The 12,952-nt window shown below is 37.6% G+C and overlaps 1 protein-coding gene across 1 annotated transcript; it reads left to right on the top strand.

The window, feature by feature from the left end:
- Positions 1-6,840: 6,840 nt before the first annotated feature.
- EMB2731 (ER membrane protein complex subunit 8/9 homolog) lies at positions 6,841-9,431 on the top strand. Its single transcript, XM_079004150.1, has 5 exons — positions 6,841-7,170; positions 7,271-7,417; positions 7,875-7,934; positions 8,923-9,086; positions 9,181-9,431. Exons 1-5 carry the CDS (start codon positions 6,961-6,963, stop codon positions 9,209-9,211), a joined length of 612 nt encoding a protein of 203 aa, XP_078860276.1. The 5' UTR covers positions 6,841-6,960; the 3' UTR covers positions 9,212-9,431.
- Positions 9,432-12,952: the final 3,521 nt, after the last annotated feature.

Consider the following 12,952-nt stretch of genomic DNA (forward strand, 5'->3'; position numbering starts at 1 on the left):
TGAACCATCCTTCTTCTTGACAAACAGGATAGGCGCTCCCCACGGCGAGCTGCTCGGCCGAATAAACCCCTTCCCCAGCAGCTCCTGAAGCTGCGAGGATAACTCTTGCATCTCTGGAGGTGCAAGGCGATAAGGCACCTTAGCGATAGACGCAGCCCCCGGAACCAAATCGATATTGAACTCCACTTGCCTCACGGGAGGCACACCCGGCAACTCCTCTGGAAATACATCTGGGAACTCACGCACTATCGGAACCTCCTCAACTGACCTCGGTCTCTCGGAATCCACCCGCGTATCCATCACATACACCACAAAACCCTTACAGCCCTACTGCAGACACTGCCTCACCCTAGCGGCCGAACAAAATGCTGATCCAGAACGTGTACCCTCGCCGTACACCATAAGAACTCCCCCACTAGGGTCTCGTATGGTCACCAGCTGTCGCTCGCAGTCGATAACCGCACCGAATCTGCTCAACCAGTCCATGCCCACAATGACACAGACATCACCCATCGCAATAGGAACCAAATCAATCGGGAACTCAACATCGAAAATCTCGAACACGCACCCCCGGAGAACCTCCGTGGCATATATCACCCTATCGTCAGCTATGGAAACTCTCAGAGGCCGACTCAATGCCTCACGACTAACACTGATATGCTGACTAAAAGCCAAAGATACAAAAGACCGACTCGCACCCGAGTCAAATAACACCAAGGCAGGTACAGAATTCACAAGGAAAGTACCTATGCATAACATAATATAAGCATAATATCTCTACATCAAAATAAATACACGAAAGAATACATACCAGCCACGACATCGGGTGCCGCGCGGACCTCCTCCGCGGTCAACTGAAAGGCTCTCCCTCGTGCCCTCGGCGCCTCGACCTTCACTGGCCGACTCTCGGTAGCTCTGATGGCGGCAGGGGCAGATCCCTGAGGTGCTCCCTGAGATGATCCTCGCAATTGCGGACACTCTGCCTTCCGGTGTCCGGTCTGGTTGCAGTGGAAACACACCGCAAACCTCTTGGGGCAGTCCTTGGCCATATGCCCCTCCTTGCCAGACTTGTAGCAAGATCCCGCTCTACAGACTCCATCATGACCCTTGCCGCACTTCCCACAAGTGCGGCCCTTCTGGCTCCCTGATTTGGGATCAGCGGGCTTGGCCCGCTTGGCTGCCAGCTGAGACTGCGCTGGTCGCCGATCCCTCCCTTGAGACTCCGCCTCCTCCCTGGCCTGAGTCTCTAGCTCAATCTCCCTCTTCCGGGCATTTGCCTGAAGCTCGGAAAATGTCCAGTACGAGGAGTTCGCCACGAACTCCCGAATGTCTTGCCTCAAGATACTCAAATATCGGCTCATACGTGCCTGCTCAGTGGACACGTGCTCAGGGCAGAACATCGCCCTCTCGTGGAACATCCTGGTAATCACCGTAATAGACTCAGTACCCTGCTTGAGGGTCAGAAACTCCTGGGCCAAACGCTCCCTCTCCACCTGGGGAAAGTACTCATCTCGGAACATGGCAGTGAACCTCTCCCAGGTCACTGCCGCAAGCTCAGCAGGCGTAAAGTGCGTCGTCACAAACTTCCACCAGTCCTTTGCTCCCAAGCGAAGCTGGTTCAGCGCGAACCGTACTCTCAAATGCTCATGAGATGAGCAATTGAAGAAACACCCCTCTATGTCAGAAATCCATCTCATAGCCGCCACCGGGTCCTGGGTCCCATCAAACTCCGACGGCTTTGTGTTGCTGAACTCTCGGAACAACAACGCATCACCACCCTGCGGCCTCGCGGCAACAATAGTTGCGGTGGCCGTTGCGATAGTAGCCTCAGAAAGAGCAGCATAACGCTCGTCGAAGGTCTCAATCAACGTGGTCTTAATAGACCCGAACATCTCTGGTATCTCTGCCCTGATGGCCGCAACCACCTCCTCATGGATGATCTGACGGATCTCCTCATCACTGGCCCCACTGCTCTCAGGCATAAGACGTGTCCTCACCATGATCTACCTCTGAAATACAACATACGATAAATTAGAATCCATTCGAGCATACTCACACTCGACAACTCGTTCCTCTTTGATCCTTGGTATTCCAAAGATTCCTACTTGGGTTGTACACCACCCCGGTGCTTTCAGTAGTACGGGCCCAATACTACTGTCCGCATCGTAGCAGAATACACCCCAAGTCCTCCTCTTCGGATCCCAAATTCCAAGTACTCTATCATGCATAATCCACTCTCTAACCGATCTCTCATAAGCCCCTCGCTGCTACCTACTCACTCTTAAGCACCTCATAGCAGCTCACCTCTCCCTAGGCTAAGGCATCACAAATCAGGCCACTCTAGTCCTAATAAGAGTACCTAGCCTACTCTAGCATGAGAATACATCATATCAATATCAATATCACGTAACATGAGGGTATTTTGGGAAATCACCGTTCGGCGCGGATTGATCATACACACAACTCTGCTCTGCGTTTTTCCAAAAATCTTTTACTCTTTTTGAAAATACTTCTCAAATCCCCAGTTTGAGTTCAAATACTCCCGAAGGTGTACTCGAATCCCTCAAACCAAGGGTCTGATACCAACTTGTAACACCGTAAATTCCAAAACAATTTTTTTTTGCATTTTATAAAAACACAAATCATTTAACATTCATAAAATCATTAATATTTGAAACTCAATCCATGCTACATAAAAATCCCAAGATCTGATAACATAAAAATCCCGTGTGTGTGTACTGATCAAGTCGGCGCCTTCCCACGGTCATCACTAGTACCTGAAACAAATAACACCAACACTGTAAGCACAAAGCTTAGTGAGTTCCCCAAAATACCACACATAGCACATATTAGCCACTCGAGGCTATAACTCTGTGGGTCCGTAGACCCTACTCTGTGAACCCTCTGGTTCTAATCTCTGTGAACCTTCCGATTCCAGCTCTATAAACATGCACATCATAAATCACATAGAAATAATAAAGTACAACACATAACATACATATAGCATACAAATACTCTGTCACATAACTCTGATTACCTACTCAAGGTAAAGTATAGTGAGAGGACTCACCTCGCGTATCTCGATAACTCGCAAATCCCGGAAATCACTCGCGCTTGATCCCCCGAGCTATAATCCTCCTATAACACAATACATCTCTAATTAACACTTTCACAACTAAGGTTGACTACCCCTATCAAGTCAACACTTGTCAACGGTCAACTTTAACCGGACTCGGCGAGTGCACTATAGCGACTCGGCGAGTCTATACGCATCCACTAATTCCCTGGGATCCTCTCTCGACATGTCAAGTATTTTCCTAACTCGACGAGTTCCACCTGGCATGAGTTGCGGGGTCACCACGACTCAACTCGCCGAGTCTCAAGAACAACTCGGCGAGTTCCAGCTTGACTCAGTCCACCTGTCAACCCTCTCTGACTCTCCCTGACTCACTGAGTCAACCCCTTAACTCGGCAAGACCACTCGCTGAGTGGTCATGGACAATCTTCATGCTACTCGTCGAGTCTGTTCTTCAGAATCGGCGAGTCTATGCCATGCATAAACTCAAACTCACTCCCGAGGTCAGATCCGTTCCACTAACTCATAGATCCAGTCCTTCCAAGCACATACATCACGTAAAGTTACTATCTTGGTGCTCATGCAAAGGTTCAAAGGCCTTATTTGATGATATGGTCTCTAGAATGATATTCTAAGCTCATGGCCTCCATTAACACTCATAAAGCTTGAGGGAAAAGGGTCTCTGGACCTCTTTGGGCCCAGATCTAAAGCACCAACACGTGAGGAGGCCAATTACTCCATGGATCATTCCACAAAGAAACCCTAACTCTAAGATTTACACCAAGGACTGAGAAAGGAACGAATGGTTACCTCAAATGAAGTCTTTGAGTTCAAGAATCACTGGATTAGCACCTTCTTTGGTCTCCTCTTGCCTTGATCCTCTTCTATATGCAAAAACACCCACAAATAGTCAAGGATCTTCCTCTTCTCTCTCACAACACGCTCAAAGACTCTTTAGGGTTCTCTCTGGGGTTGGTGGCCGCAAATGACGGCCATAAGCCCCTTTAAATAGGTCTCATACCCTGGAAATTAGGGTTTCATTAAACAGCGTGGACTCGCCGAGTCCAGACGCGAACCCGTGCCCAAGCCGCGATCATACTCGGCGAGTTTGAGCTCCAACTCGCCGACTCTCCTCACAAATCACAAAAAATATAAGAATAAATAATACCTGAGAATCCGGGCTGTTACATTTACATTCTCAAATTGACTATGAAATAACAAAATGTTGCGTGATTTTGACTTTTACATTCTCAATTTTGATTGAAACTGGCTACTAAAGGTAGATGGCCTAAAAAGACAGGTCACAAAGAAGTTTGTTCCCTTAAAAGGCACGAAAATAACATAAGAGGCTGAATTGGCAAATGTGGAATATATTGTAGGGCTACACTGTCATTTTCCCTTTCTTAAAAAACTAATATACTTTTTATTAATTTTACAAAAAAAATATTTTCTATGTTGTATATTATGTAAAATCCCATTTTTCGTTATCCAATTAATTGTTGTATTTTTACTTTTTAGAAGTTTAGTTGATTTTTTTTCCAAACCGGATCAATTTTGGTCAACAAAAGTCAAAATCAAATTAAGTTAAAACCGAATTGATTTCGAACCAGTTTCCAAGAAAAAAATTCAAGCCCATGGGAACCGTTAGGATCGTTTGAAAACGGTTGGGTGAAACCAGTTGAAAAAAACCTATTTTTCATTAGTTCTTTATATTTTGCCTGTTGCTTTCAATGTTGTAATTTAACGTTTCATATTTCATTAGAAACCGCTTTTTATTGTATACTCTTCAAACCAATATAAACCGTCGAATCTATTTAAACTAGACTGATTGCAACTAAACCGGTTCTTAAATCGTATCAGATCAATTTAAAATCCAATTTGGAACCATAAACCGGTTTTCGGGATATTGATATTTGGCAACTCTAATTTTAATGATGAGCATAAGGCTGGAGAGAGTGATGCCATACTCCCTTATTTTGCCACACTGCCACATAAACGACACATCACCAAATTGTGGTTCCTTGCCACACCCAATGAGTGGTGCAACACTTTCTTGTAACAATTTAATTTAAATTAAAACTTTAAATTTCTTAAAAAAACATAACATTTCATTAATTAAAAATTAAAATCCATACATTCCAGTACTTAAAAAAATAACATGACATTTAAAAAAAAAACTTAAAAACTTAGAAAAAAACCTAAACATGAAACGATTAAAAACTTAAAAAAAATAAAAACTAAAAATTTTACACCTATTTATTAGCATAATGTTTTTTTTGAGATCGACTTTCATTGCCAAAGCAATTTCAAGTTCCTACCCGGTCATATGCGATGAGTTCATCGTTAGAATTTTGTAGTCGCCATCCCTTTGTTTCCGAAGCTCTATTTCAGAAGCAAATTGCAAAATCATGTCCATTCTATCTTTTATACCTTTCATATCGGTCCCCATTTCTTTCAACTCATCCGAATCTAACGTTTTGTCTTTGCCTTTGTTTTTTCCTTTGTCCCTTCCCGTTGGTCGGGTAGGTGGTGAAACTGGAATGAGACCATCTTCGTTGAGGTCGAATCGAACACGAGCATTGGACGTAGTGTGGTCGGATTCGGATGTTCTGTTACGTTTTCAACCACTGTCGATATGCTCGCTAGATGTTTTGCTGTTTTGCCATTTCTTGTTATCTTTCACAAGATTCCAAACTTCAAGAAACTTGAAAGCCTTCACGTTTTCTTTTTGATACACTTTTAGCGTTTTCTGCAAAATCACATCATCACTTTCTTCGCTTCTCAATTGACGTTTCATGTTGGTATACAAATCATTAAACAACATGATTTCCTTATTCATCTTCCCCCATTTCAAGTACACTTGATGTTTTGAACGATAGACTCCACGGTTCATTCCTTTGTGGAACCTATGTAAAAACCGAATCCAAAAACGATCATTGTTTTTGGTATGTTCCAGTTGTCGCATCTTTTGAAATATCGGTCCATGATTGTGCCAACACTAACACTTATAGGGATTCCCATCCTTTAGCCGTCGCCTTCTATTTTCTTTTACTTGTTGCTCGAGGGGGTTGAGTTTCTTGAACGAATTCTGGTACAGAATCAGAAATGACCGTTCGTGGTTGTGATTGTATTTGTTGATCAAACTCAGGTTGAGACAAAAAAACTCAATTAGATTAAAATATGGATCGGTTTGTGGTTGTGTTTGTGGTAGTGGTTGTGTTGGTCGTTGTGGTTATGAGATTTGTTGTGGATAATACAAAAACATACCGTCATAGTGATAATACAGATGCGAATAAATAAGTTGATCATATGTCTTGGGGTTATGGTGTTTCTAGTGGTGATTTTCGATAGTAGACTTTTTAGAAGAAGACATGTTGAGAGGATTTGAGAAAAAAGATGGTAAAATGTTAAGAAATGTGAATGAGGTTTTTGTAAAAAATGATATGTACATATAGGGTTATTTAAAAAAAAAAAAAACTGAATTTGAAAAAGAATCGTTGAAACGGTCAAAAAGTCTGGACCGATCAAAACGCACGGCCAAAAGGTGTCATACTGCGGCCTGAACCGCACCCAGACCGTACCCAAGAGTGTGGTGTTCAGCTGCCACGGTGGCGAAACCGCAATCCTAGCCGCACCGTTCTCCCATGCCTAACTTGAAATTTTAATATTGTTTATTAGTGGCGGGTTATTCGCAGTAGCAGGGCCCAGAACAAATGGGCCGGACGTCAAGGTCTCGGTGTATCCGCATTTGTATGGATCGTCCGCCGAAGATTCCATCTAGTCGTCATCGGATCTCGCTCTCCACCGCTTTTGGAAACTTCGTGTTGAATCAGACGACTAGCGGCACTCTCGACGAACCAAAACCCTATCCGTCCGCCTGAGTGATGAGCAACGGCGGCGAGTGTAGATACGTGATCGGTCAAAATGCTTACATCAAGCTGGTTCTTCATGCCTTGAAGCACAAAACCTCCGCCGTTAACGGCGTCCTCCTCGGCCGTCTTTCCGGCGATATAGTGGAAATCACCGACTCAGTCCCTCTCTTCCACTCTTCTCAGATCGGGCTTCTGCCTCCCCTAGAGATCGCCTTAATTATGGTTTGCCTCAATTCTCCCCTTTCTGAGTTAGCTCTTCTCGATTTTAGGTTTTATGTTCATCTTTTGAATGCTTGTATTCGTTTATTGAATTGTGTAATAGATAGAGGAGTATTACAGTTCACAGGGGCTGAGTATAGTCGGTTATTTCCACGCCAACGAACGATTCGATGATCTAGAGCTCGGTACTGTTGCTAAGAACATTGCCGATCACGTTCATCGTTATTTCCCCCAAGCCGTGGTACTTTTGGTACGTGTTCTTGATCACTAAGTTTGCACTGTAACAAGTTGATTTCTCCCGTAACCTAGACACGCAACACTACACAAGTGTAACTGCATCACATTACATTTGAATTGCTCCATCCATTTCTTCCGAACTTAAAATCCGTTATTTCTAAGTTGGAAATTGATATTGATTTTTATGTTGTGAATACTTTTGGTAAGTGTAACAAAATCTTTATGATTTTTGAATTTAAAAAGTATCACACAAGTTTGGTGTTAAAACTGTATATATGTTGATCACTTGATCTACTTTCATCTATTAACATTTCTATTTGTAGATTTGTAATGGTTTTGAAAAAAATCTGTTTAGCTGAATCAGATGATGTGGAAAGAGTCGCTTGGGTTTAAACTTTTAATTATATGATTTGTCGGGAATAGTTATGAATTAATCGTTTTCAAATATTGTTTGTTGTTATTGATTGCAGCTCGATAACAAAAAGCTTGGATCTTTGAGAAACAAGAAGGACAAGTCTCCTGCAGTGCAGGTATGATGAGCCTGAAACAATATCTGAATTGATGGCCAATTATAAGAAACTGAAAGATAAATTCAAATTTAACCTACTTTGTCTAGTTAGTAATCTTCTTTCTTGGATTGATACCCAGTATAACTGACTTTGGTTATAGTGTATCGTATAAAAGTGGCCTCACTCAGTCAAAACATTTACCTTTACATAGATAATACTGGTTAAATAATCTTGTTTCTTCAAGTGTTTAAACTACCACAGATACTATTACTACCTGCCTATCCTATGGCAACATGCTAATTTATTTAGTTTATGGTATAAGTGTTTTGCTACGAGTGAGGGCAAAAATGTAGGAGACTGAAATATGCTAAAATGTTTATAACATGGATTCTTCAATTTCCCCCTGAATGGCGTGGTCTTGAGTAGGCTGTGGGTCCATGAGGGTTTGAATGTGGTTTTAGATTTTCATCCTCTAATACTAATATTATTACATTATAGGCTATTAGTATAATAGCATGGTCATGGAACAAGCTACACATGTATTCCTTGCATGCAGTGCAGCAGTTGTCCAGAGCAACTTTAAGATCCAACAAGATTAGATAACAAATCATTGATCCAGTCGCTAGGTGGTTTCCTTGTCTTTATGTTTGTTTATCTGGGTGAGGGTTTTTTGGCACATTGAATGTAGCAGCAGGGAGCAGCTATGCCATCATGTATCATGTATATAAATTATTGATTTTCACTTGAAGATTCTTTCGTGTGTCCTGTCTTTGTCCTTGGTATTGTCTGTTCTGTTGCCTTTTTTGTGATCCCTTTGGTCAAGTCAAGTAAGGACAGGAAATGTGGATCCATCCATATTTGCATTAATTTACTACTGATAAATTGATAATCCCTATTATTAGGCTATTAATAATGCCATTAAGGATCACTTTGCAGTGTCTTGTTAAAATTAATATCTGCAGGACTCTCTCTCTGTTTAATATTATGTTTTATGTGATGGTGATGGCAGGTTTATGCACGAGATTCCTCCTCCTCCAGGAGTTGGAAGCAGGTTGAGTCAGATCGCATGACCACCAAGGAGCCATCTGCCAACATCGTCCTTTTGGATTTCATTTCATCCCAGAAATGGAATGATATCATAGACTTCGATGACCACCTTGATGACATAACCAAGTAAGCCCCAATGCCCAATGCCCAATGCCCCATCCATATTCATCTTTCAATCAATATGTAAAATTAATCTTTGCTTCTTTTTTTTTTTTGGCAGGGATTGGCTCAACTCTCAACTCTTCAATTAGGATTCCAATTCTTTCTTTTTTGCTTTTCCCATCTCACCTGTAACCTTAACATGTGTGTTCATTTTTGGTTTATCGACTTTGTTTTTGACTTGATTGAGAATTAGCTTTTCTGTAGTTGGAGTTGGTTTGAACAGAATCAGAAACTGCATTACGTCTTTCTTAAACATGAAATATTTGACTTTGAAAAAAGTTAGACCATTAATCACTTTTTTATATTCTATTTCTTCTTCCCCTACACTTGCTTGTAATATATTGCTTACCTTATATATATATATATATATATATATATATATATATATATATATATATATATATATATATATATATATATATATATATATAGGAGGGTTCAATTAAGAAAAAAAAAGGTTGAGAATGGGGGGAATCATTCTCAGCCACTCATTTATTTTTGCCGCAAAAGCCTCCGTCGTACCAGCAGAAATTGAAAAGGAATAGACATGTGTTTTCTAAGAAAACATGTTTCCTTAAACTATGCTAATAATTACCTTAATATATACAAAAATATAGTTTTTTCGTTTTTTTTTTTAATTTTTAAGAAACTATTTTTATCGAAAAATGATTTTAAATATACCAAAATTCATGATTTTTTATTCTCTACAAATAGACATCTATATTGATATAGTTTTTAGATAAAATAAAAAATTTATTTTTTTTTATATTTTTAGCTATTGTTATTCATAAGTGAATAAAAATGAATCAGGTTTTTACTACAGTACATTCGTTATTCAGTTATGAATAAAAACTATGATTAATTTTTTTTTTACAATTTAAGTATCATTCATATATGAATATAACATATAATAAACATAGTATATTCATATTTAAATATTAGACGATGCATTCACTTATGAATATTACATAGTATATTCACTTGTGAATATTAGATGGTATATTCACTTATGAATATTAGATAATATTTTCATATCTGAATATTACATAGTATTACATGGTATATCACATGTGAATATTACATAATATATTCATTTGTGAATATTAGATTATATATTCACTTATGAATATTACACAGTATATTCACATATGAATATTACACAGTATAATCACATATGAATATTACAAGGTATTTTCACAAATATATATAATTTTTATATGTTATTCACATATGAATAACATACAGACTTGCATATTTGTTTTTTTTGTTTTAATAATCATATACTGAGAAAACATATTCATATAGTTCATGCATTTCATCAAACAGTTGGAGTGCATACAATTTAACTTTTTTTAAAAATGTTAAAAACATGATATTTTGACTATTTAAATCTTACAAAATAGTAGATAGATAAAGAATTATATGAAATTTTTCAAAAAAAAAGGATTTGATATTTTTCTAACCTCAATTTTCAAGTTTTATTTGATAATCTATGTTGAATGAATGATATGAAGTGAATTTTTGTTGATTATCGATGATGTTGATCTAATAACGCTGGGAGTATAATTAATCATAGATGTTGAAGATCTGATCGTATTCAAGCACAATTGAAGGTTGAATTAAAAGAACCAAAAACGAATTTTTGTTGTTAACTGTTGAATCGTGTTGATTATTGACGAAGACCAATGATTGATTAGCACTGAATGATGTTGATGATGGTTTAATTGAATAAATCTGGATGACTGTTGAAAGTTGGAGAAGAAATTTGGATGATGAACGATGAATGAGTTTGAACTACAGATACGTATTTGGGATTGAAAGTTGTTCTCATATTTACAAGTTTGTCACCGTGTCTTTTTATGCTTGAATAAAATGAGTGACTGATAATGATTCCCCAATTCTCAACCTTTTTTATTTTCTCAATTGAACCCACCTCTATATATATATATATATATATATATATATGGCCTATGAGGCAGTAGAGTAGAGTTGAAGGAACAGAGCATTGTATGCATATCTTATTCAAACAAGGATTATAAGTCATTGATAATACTTATTGAACCGATATATATATATATATATATATATATATATATATATATATATATATATATATATATATATATATATATATATATATACACACACACACACACACACTAGGTGTGCACCTGTCCAAAGCGGCAGCGACAATTATTACTTTTTCAACGAATGATTTTTTTTTCAGAAAATATTGTTTGACTGTTTCAATAGTTACAAATTTTCTAGCTGATATGTTTGAAAAAATCAATGTCGAACCATTGGACAAACATCATGTCTACATTAAAAAAGAAACAAAATTTAATTGATGTTTTTTCTTTAAATATGTTCGTTGATTATTTTTTACTATAATTAGTTTTTGTTCATTAAAAGATGACTGTTTGTGCATTAAGTTATCAAACATGTATCTCTTAAATTTCAAGAAAAGTTCAATATGCTTTATAACATAGTTAATATATATATATATATATATATATATATATATATATATATATATATATATATATATATATATATATATATATATCGGTTCAAATGTTTTCAATAAATATTGTGTGCCTCTAACAACCAATCAGAATAAAACAAAAGTAAATTTAATAATAAATCATAAAATGGTATAATAGTAATCTTGGTTACACTTAATTATGGTAAATATTTAAAACATTTAATATCCTTTAAATTGGGTGAATTTGTTTGTTAAATTAGACGTCTCTTTCATTACCATCACTAGAAAAACACTGACTTCAACCACAACCCTAAATCCTTCAATTGTCGACCACAAAACCTCAGTGGCAATCTTTACCGCCGGTCCTCCATTAGTCGTTGCCATCACTCACCTCCATCATGTTCGATTTTTCTGTCCAAAGAACGAGAAGATTGTTGCAAACACCAGTGACCTCGCAAAGCAAAAAAACCAAGGAACCTACCCCTCTTATTTATCGATGTAAGAATGAAGGCACGAAGAACTAAAGACGAGGTATAGAGGCGTATTTGTATGTGTATGGATATATATCAAGATCATCAAGAAGGATTTTTAATCAATCAGAATAATCCCCAGGTGATGTCCTTTCAGTTTAAGGAATGTTAATGTTTCTTAAATGGCGAAGTTTTCTTATAGCCCCAAAACTCGACTTTCTAAGTTTTCTTTTTAAAAGGTTGGATTAACATAAAACTTTGATTTTCTTGTTCCCTAAACTAGCATCTAGCTTTAAATTAAAACGGCATCTAAATTTGCCCACCAACTATTTGTTAAAATGCTTGAACCAAATATTTCATTCATTTATTTGCACATGATGTCCACTGATAAGTCTTTATATCCATTTGAAAATTAGCCAATGTAGTTTTGTTAATATGGTTTGTATTGGTCTAATGAGGTCTTTATTTTCTCTATTTTAACTAGCTTTGCTTATGGTTAGCTATTCTATAAACATGATGATTTAGTATAATTTCTTTGAATTAATTTCATACTGTTTAAGAATAATCAAAGTCATTCTGGGAGAATATTTATGGTATCATTCTTGCAGAATAAACATGTTTTTTTATAGCTATTAGACTCTAAGCAATATCCTATTAGAATAAAGTATATGTATTCTTATAGAATATTTTGTATTGTATTCTGTCAGAATTTGTTTGTATAAATGCATTCTGTCATAATGTTTTTAAGAATGTTTGTTAATAACAAGTATATTTGCTTAATTGGTAATACTAACGATTAATGCATGTTATTCTTTCAGAATGACTTGAAGAAGGAATCAAATATTAATCATACAAGAGAAAGACTTGGAATCGAA

This window comes from Lactuca serriola, chromosome 5 (assembly GCF_051521515.1).
Source record: "Lactuca serriola cultivar US96UC23 chromosome 5, Lser_US96UC23_V15, whole genome shotgun sequence".
Lineage (NCBI taxonomy): Eukaryota > Viridiplantae > Streptophyta > Magnoliopsida > Asterales > Asteraceae > Lactuca > Lactuca serriola.